This window comes from Microtus oregoni, unplaced genomic scaffold (genome assembly GCF_018167655.1).
Source record: "Microtus oregoni isolate MIOR12 unplaced genomic scaffold, Mior012 000104F_ref0000108, whole genome shotgun sequence".
Taxonomy (NCBI): Eukaryota; Metazoa; Chordata; class Mammalia; order Rodentia; family Cricetidae; genus Microtus; species Microtus oregoni.
The window spans coordinates 429471-438204 of NW_024544718.1; the positions used below are offsets into that span (position 1 = coordinate 429471).

Sequence of the window (8734 nt, forward strand, 5' to 3'; positions counted from 1 at the left end):
GGCTCATTTTCTTCCTTTGCATTTTTTTCTTTTAACTTAACTTATAGGCAGATTTTGGAAAGTTTAAAATATGCTCAAATATAACATTTGGTAAGAAAAATAGCAACAGCAAAAATATCCAGTCTATACCTTAGAGCAGTGTATTTTCTGCCCTCTCTGCCATACATTCTACATTTATACTTAATATCCCTGGATCAGATGATGGCACTGAAACTCTGTGTAAGTTACTCCAACCACAAACATTCAAATATATCCACAAGTCTTGATACTACTAAGGCAAGAAGTGAAAACAAGTACATTCTTTGATCAATAAGAAGACAGAGCATAAAACTAAAATAAGGCTTGAAAGAAAAATACTGATTTTTGGATTAATTTTGCAAGTTCAAATTAGCAGAACACTTGAACACTTGAATACCTAAACCGTCCTCATCAACTGAGATTCTGATAGATACACAAGATTCTATGACAACTATTTTCAGATAATAAACTTTTTAGAAATGTGCGTTTGCACCAACAACATACAAACTATATACACCATGATCACAGTTCATGAGTGACATATTTCCAAAAGTAGGCAATCTGGAACATGGAATGTATTTTACAATTGGAACAATGCCGTAAAACTATGGTTAGCGCTCCACAAGAGATGACTAAACTCTGTTTATTAGAAAATCTTGTTCATATATCACACATAAGTGATGAAAACTAAAAGCACTGTCTTTAAACCAGCTAATAGTAAAATAACACAACATATACACAAGTCTAACATTATAACGGGGATATCTTCCACATATAGACTATATGGATCACTCACTCAAAGACGGCACAACTAAGAATTGGTGGAAATTATCTGTATGAACAGTTCAAAGAATGGTGGAGAGGTGCAGAAAATTTCTCAAAGCGACTTCTGTCAGCTCCATCTGTCTTCTCCTCTCTTTCTGCTAAGAAATACACCGGTTAATCAGGGCCCGCTCTGCCTGAAAGAAAAAAAGAGAGAGAAACAGAGTTAAAACAGCACGTTGAAAACGAAAACGGCAGCGTTCAGTTAGATTGACCAGAAAGATAAATGCATACTGTGAGTTCAGCTAACCTTAGCTCCAGAGGCCTGCATAGTTGCCATGGAGGCCTGAGGCCAGTGGGCCCCCACCCACGAAGAGCTTCATCTCTGGCCAGTTGTAGCAGTGAGTGTAGAGTGCGTTGGGGAAATCTACACCAGCAGCGTAATTCTTTAAGAAATCATTCTGGTTGATCCAGCCGCTGCCACAGGTGAGCTTGAGCTTCCTTCCAGAGGGCACAGGAAACATGTCTGGACTGGCTACAGATCTTTGCTCGAGGAACTTCTGGGCACGGATGTCATAGAAGAGCAGAGAACCGTGACCTGTTCCCACGGTGACAATATGCTGGTGGACACTCAAGGAATGCACACCAATGCCTCCTTCTCGGGAGCAGAATGGCCGGATGTTCTGCTGGCTTTGGCGAGTATCCAGGAATGAAACATGACACTGGGATCCGACAGCATAGAGGCACAACTCATCACAGTAGGTGAGACACATGTTCTCCCTGGAGTAGGGCAGCTTTAGGGACATCAGCCTGTACAGGGAGCTCCTGGCTTTCCACAGGTGGAAGTAGCCATCCAGAGACACTGCTCCCAGCTCCTGGTTTTTGTTGCTGTACGCAAGGGCTCGAACTTTGCGGTTACCAGGATTGGTAGCGGATTTGGGAATGGCCTCCATATCTGTAGGACGGATGTGAGCATACACTGGAAGGCCCGCATCCTTGTGCCAAGCGATGCTGCCATTGAACATGTCGGGATCCACCTGCCAGAGTGCCAGGGTGCCATCGCGGGAACCAGTAACAGCCACAGTGTCACTCATCCATGCGATGGCGATGATCCAGTCCCTGTGGCCTTCGCAATCTCCTAGGCACACGGGATCCAGCGTGGGCAGCTGGTAGACGGCAAGGCTGTTGGGGTTTTCCCCTCCAGTGGCCATGAGGGTCTTGGAGGGATTCAGCTCCACAGCATGAATGCCACAGGAGGGCGAGCCACCGGAGAGGTCGGGCACCCTGTCGCGCATCAGAGGAATGCGCATGATGTGGTCGGTCTTGACATCGACCACAAAAAGCGTGTTGCACTTGGTGCCACACACCACCTGCCTGGCATTTAGCCACTGCGATGCAAACACCTTGTTGAGGGGGCCAAGCGTCAGCTGGCGCTCCCTCAGCAGCTCTGGCAGCCTGAGGACCCCATAACTGCGCAGGTCGTCCTCAAAGCCTGCCAGCCCCGGGTGGCCCTCTTCGCCCAGCGCCCGGCCCTTCAGGTAGTGCACGAAGGAGCGGTGAGCCATGGGCAGCCGCGGCTTCTTGACCAGTAAAAGCGACCCCTCGGCTTGGCCTGCTTCGGCTGTCGCCATCACCGCTGAGGGGCCTGGCGACGAAGAGCTCCCCGCACCCTCCTCTGCCTCGGCGGCTTTCCGCTTCCTGCTACCTGTTAGATGAGGGGCCATGGTGGTCGGCGAGCGGACAGAGGGCCCTGCGGGCTGTGGCGTCTCCTGTATTGCTGGAGAGGGCGGCGCCGCGGTGTCGGCCTGAAGCTTGGAATCGCTGGGAGCCCGAGGCTAGGCGACCTAGCGGCAGGGAGCCTGCGGAGTCCTGAGCGCGTGGGCGGCAAAGGAGGTGAAAGCTGCGTGACCCGGCGAGCAACGCGCGGTTGGGCGGAAAGAGCCGAGCGAGCTCGGAAGGATCGTTGCTAGGGCCGAAGGTGCGGCAGGAGCTAGAGTGGAGCAGCAGCTGCCAGCCAGCTCAGCGAGTGGACTTCTGGGCCTTGAGCGACAAGTCCCTGGAGGATTAGGACAGCAGGGCGGGAGGGGCAGGCTCTGAGGATGGTGTAGGGAGAGGAGGCGGGACGGTGCTGACTATAAATGGCAGAAGCGATGGGCGGTGTGGAAGGGTGAGCATTAGTGTTGGGAGATCATGGCAATAGGGGGTAGCTCATGCCCAGCCGGAAGGGGGCGGTAGGTAGCAGTAAAGCCAAGAAGATAGAAAAGCCTTAGGAAAGCAAGAAAGGGGCTTGGAGGAACAGGGAGACATGACTCTAGGGCCAGTAGTCCAGCACCCTCCGGATCCAACAAGTCAAACTCAGTCACCCCCTCCTCCGCAGCCAAATATCCTTCAAATCTCTACTGCAATATAATCTGAAACCTAATATGTAGTCAACCATGGGATGAGACAGAGCCGTGATCTTTCGAGTCTGAGGAAGAAAACAAAAGTGTGCTCATAAGACTCTTTACTAAGGTCTTATATTGAACTAGGCAGAAAATAAAAGTGTTTGAAACTAGCAGTTCCTGTTCGTTTTAACAGCCCTTCTGCTGTTGGTAACTTATTTTCCATGAATCACTTTCCCCCTCCTCAAATGTTCTGTGCTTCTGCAACAGAATCATCTGAGCAGACCATGTCAAAAGACAGAGCATTGGACCCCACATCCTGCCTGCCTATGATGATGCCCAGGCCTTGATGACTGACCACAGTCTTTAACGTCAGGTGGGTTGTGCGAATTGGCTAGGAAGAAGTGAAGTTGGGTATTTTGGAGATACTGTCATCTCTTTTAGCTATGAGAACTAAGGAAGTGGGGGTAGAAAACAGCAAGTGAGGAGCTGGGGATACAAGTTCCCATCATTAGTTTAAGTGGTCCATGGCCTTAGAGAACACTGAATCTCTGAGTTAGGAATAGGAAGGATGGTCAGGATTTTGAGAACATACGGAAACAGAGAATATTCTAGAAGAAAGTAAGCAATGGAAAGAACTATAGTGGTCTAGCTCATAGAAGCTCAGGAGTCAGAAAGGAAAATTTCATATAGTTTTTTATTTTATTTTGTTTTGTTTGTTGTTTGTTTTTGCTTCAAGATCTCACATCTCATGATGAACATACTTGGTAGTTAAGTGTGACTTTAATTAATTAGGGATGCATTACATAGAGGCTCTTGCATAATACTGACTCTAAATATCTTATATACGCTCCACAAAATGTAGTTTGTTGAGAATGGGAGCCATGAATTCATTTTTCTGATTAATCATGTCGTTTAAGAACTATTTCATAGTGTTCCCTCCCCCAAATGCCCCAAAACAGTTTGCTAATTTTATTTCTACTACTTTTTGCACTTTCGCTTCAAGGGTAAATTCCATGTACAAGCCATGTGTTGTTCTTTCCCACCATCTCAGTTAATCTGTCTCATCTTTGTACTCCCTAACATGCTCCAGTCTCAGAGTTCTGACCCTTTTCTACGTTATCCTTTTTATGGCAAAGGAAAAGGTGAAATAGGTTGCTCTGTTCAGTGAGAAACTATAGATAGTGCCTCATGGAAGAAACACGGAGACTCAGTTTGTTCCACTGTTACATATGAGATGAATAAACATTTCAGAAATAAGTGAGCTATGTGAACAGGTACAAGCTGTGTATATGAATAACTCCTGAATTTTAGTGTTCATCAAAATGACAGGAGTCATTTCAAAAGTTGGCACCCCACCATAGATGGATCCCTAAATATTTTGATGCAGGTGATTTGGAACATTCTTTGTTTGTTTGTTTTCAAGACAGGGTTTCTCTGTAGCTTTGGTGCCTGTATTGGAACTAGCTCTTTTAGACCAGGCTGGCCTTGAACTCACAGAGATCTGCCTGTCTCTGCCTCCCCAGTGCTGGGATTAAAGGTGTGAGCCACTACCACCCGGCAACTTGGAACAGTGTTTGAGAAACACTGATGTATGTTCTTTTCTTTCAGGTGGAAGCAGGAAGTCTTACATTTAGGAGATAGCTCTCTACAGTATGTCACAGTGTTGCTTCTAAATTGGAAGCTTTACATGTGAGTACTGGGAATGACTTGACAAACAAGATGGATTATTGTGGTATAGGTGAGGGAATTAAACCTATAGAGTATTAAGTATGCAGAATATGTTATAAATTATTGTTATCTTACACTTTGCAAAACTACCATACGAACAGTCATTGTTATAAGACTTTTGTAATTCCTATCCTGCTTAAACAGCTCCTACAATCCCTATTGTATAGGTCAGCAAACTGAGATATAGAAAGATTCTGATTTTCTCTGAAACCAATGAATTGTTAAGTGAACTGAAGTAGGCCAAATCCAGGTTTCATGTTCTTATTCAATTCTTGGGTGTTGGCCAAATGAATGAAAAATTCTTAGAATGACAGAGATTTCAAAAGGCTAAATTGCAGCAACAAAAATGTTTGGACTTTGGAATGACATGTTTGGAAAAGTTGAATGCCAGGAGTAGAAGCATTATATCATGTGATTATGGACTCTCAGACTTAGTCTATGATCGCCAGTAATGCCCTTCCAAAGCAGCATTTTTCTAGACTACCAAGCACTATTACAGTTCTTTCTGTGATCATGTAGGGAAACAAACAATGGGAGAATACACATAACACAGTAAGAAATAAAAAGCACATCTGTCTTTTTCTTAAGACCATGTATCTCTAAAAGTCTAATAAAAATCCCATAGACAGAAGAAGGGATATTTTAAATTATATATTTTGACTTTCTGCAAGCCTGGGGTATTGAGATTGAACTCCACACCATTTGGCTTGGAAATTAAAAAAGAAAAAATAAATCAAGTGTGCTGAATCTTCTTCTCCTTTCCCCAATAGAAGTTAGAGCTCAAAAAAAAAGATGATTACTGTTCTATGAGGGATGGTTAAATGGTTAACTTTACGTGTTTAACGTCATTCAATATTTTCATCTAGCATAATCACTGTAGAGGCAGAAAGTAAGTATTATAAAAGCCAAAAACAATGAAATATTGGAATTGAAGCTCTTAGGTCTTCTCTATTAAAACAGAACCAAAAATATGTTTTAACAAAAACCCTCTACATAGCACAACTGACAAATGATGGGAATCTGTAAATGATAGGGTAGTATTGCGTAGATACTGAACCTTGTAATTAAAAAGATAAGACAGCGAATTCCCCTCTGCCCTTCCTGTGTCAAGTAAACCCTGTGCAGAAAGCTACAGAAGCCTCTGACCCAGAAACCTCCATGAGTGCAACTGATAAAATCTCTATGAAAACCTGTTTTTTTTTGTTTTGTTTTGTTTTGTTTTGTTTTGTTTTTCTAGATAATGGGTCCGGGCAATTGGAAGTCTAACAATAGACAACCTTTGATGACAATATATATCTTATTCCAACAGGACACCAAATGAGTCTTTACCCTGTATCATTTGCCACACACTATTACAATGGATCCAAATTGGAAGCTGTTAGTCCATTGTCTCAGATGCAGAAACTAATGTTATAGTCTCATTCTTTGGCAGGATTAAGGTCAGTATGGACCTTTATGTTGAGCTAAGCCTTCACTGGCACTTAATCATGACATAGTCTTACAAAGACCTCTTGAGAATGGTTTATCATCCAAATGTGTTACCTTTTTTCTTTTCAACTGTGACAGGAAGACTTACTAGGAACCTGAACTTCTACCCGACCTTATATCAATGATACTTAACAAAGCACTTTTACTTTCAGTCATCCCTGGTATCAGTAGAATGCTGTGTTTCCATATCTAGTCATCAACAAAAAGACTGAAAGAGTGGGTAGCAGAACTATTCTTTGCCCTCAAGAAACAATGATCTTCCCATGAGTAGAAATTCAAGAAACTAAATGAATGAAAGTAGTATGTGTAGAAATAAATCCACGCCAAGATGCTACAATCAGAAAAAAAATGATGCAAACAGAGATGCAGTTTGAGTTGCTAAGAGAAAGTGGTGTAACATGAAGCATGACCAAAATACATGATATACATGTGTGAAGTTGTCAAATTGAAGCCCAAATTGTCATTTGATTTGGTTCTTGGTATAGGTAGAATACTTAAGACTTTAAGTAGGCAATGTATTTCTAGTACATGTGGAACATTCACAAAAATACATATATACTAGGTTGGAAAACAATCTAAAATCATATTCAATATTAAGTTCTTATGATATTTCACAAAATTAAAGGAATTAAATAAGAAAATAATAGCAAATTTTAAAGGAAAAGTTTCAAATACTAAAGAACACACTAAATGTTCCATGGATGAGAAAAACCTCAAAGGGTTGAAAATAGTGCATAGAAAGGGTAAATGTGAAAATATAAACTATCAAAATGAATAGTTAACATCTAAATCACTGCCCAAATTAAAGGTCATGAACAATCTTAAATTCTCATTTAAATAAAGGCAATAATAACACAATGCAAGCAGGAGGATATAATAAAGACTGAAGCAGTAATGAAATGAGGTGAAAATGACAAAGCAAGGAAATGATTAAAAGAAAGCTTTAAAATACTTAACTATTTTGACTTACTCCTCAGAAGTCTATTTGACATGAAGAGAATGAAATAGAAAACATAACTATAGCCCTTGTAGACTTCAAAGGTATGATAAGAGACTACTGTGAACAATCTTAGACACATAATTTAAACAAATAAGGTAAATGAATTGCTATCTCACACGTAATAATAAAATACCTTTTCTGCAATACATGTACTATATGTAACCTTATCAGTTACCAGTAAGCAAACCACATAAATAGAAGCTTGGGATGCTTGTATAACTATTAAGGATCTTCAATTCTTAATTTCTAATTACACAAAAGTGATATCCCAACATAGTTTCTGCTGATAATTATATTAGACTTTAAAAAAAACAGTACTAAATTTACACATTTTTCTTAAAACCTGAAAAAAGAGTACCAAGTTACTCAAGCTGCTGCAACAAAATGCCACAGTAGAGTAAATGTTTCAGACAATAGATATATATTTTCTTAGTCCCCGAGGCTAGTTCATGTGTCAAAATAGGTTTAGTTCAGATGGTTTATCCTCTTAGATTGTTGCCAAGTTGCTTTATCCAAGTGTACTCACATGGCTCTTCCTTTTGTGAGAACAGGGAGATATTTGAACTTTCGCTTCTTATAAAACAAATTCAGTGGGTTAAGACATACCTTTATAACATCCTTAAATGTTAATTATTTCATTAAAACCTCATCTCTGAGCATGGACACATAAGGGGTGTGGGGAGGAGAACATAATCTCTAGTGTTCTTCCTCAGATGATGTTCATTTTATCTTTGAAACACAGTCTTTCACTGACTTGAAATTCATAAAATGGGCTAAACTGCATGCCGGGCAGGCCCAGGGATCTGCATAGTTCTGTTACCTTAGCACTGCTATTACAAACCTGAGCCACCACACTTTGGTTTTTATTTGGGCGATGGGGATTAATCTCAGGTTCTCATGTTTGCATTTCCAGTATTTTACCAACTGAATTATTTCACCAGATGTCTGTTTTCATAAGTTTCCAAGTTTCCATATATAAATTTTGAGAACACCCTGTTCCTCCCTAGCACAAGGGAACACATTCCAACATATTTTTAATCCTATAATCCTCAACAAAATATTGGCAAATTAAATCTATAAACAGAAATTGTACAGAATGATCAATTTGTATTTAACCCAGTTGTTTAAGATTGAGTCATCATTTAAAAAGAATCAGTGTAAACAACTATGTCAACAGTATAAGAAACATCATATGATTATTTTAAATGGCACAAAAATACTATTGAACAAAATCCAATCTCTACTGATTAAAGCTCTCAGCAAATTGGTAATAGAACTTTAAAAAGAACATGCACAAACATTTAAGCAAACATTTCATTTAAAGTCGAGAAATTAGATTATTTGTCTCTTAAAA

At 40.9% G+C, this 8734-nt stretch overlaps 1 protein-coding gene across 1 annotated transcript; it reads right to left on the minus strand.

Moving 5' to 3' along the window:
• Positions 1-1091: 1091 nt before the first annotated feature.
• LOC121443318 (DDB1- and CUL4-associated factor 12-like protein 1) lies at positions 1092-2914 on the minus strand. The gene has a single exon (XM_041645036.1). It carries the CDS (start codon positions 2502-2504, stop codon positions 1092-1094), a length of 1413 nt encoding a protein of 470 aa, XP_041500970.1. The 5' UTR covers positions 2505-2914.
• Between the last annotated feature and the right edge of the window lie 5820 nt (positions 2915-8734).

Bases quoted from the DNA above. Each gene is read 5' to 3' on its own strand.
- LOC121443318 (XM_041645036.1), bottom strand. From the start codon at position 2,504: ATGGCCCCTCATCTAACAGGTAGCAGGAAGCGGAAAGCCGCCGAGGCA.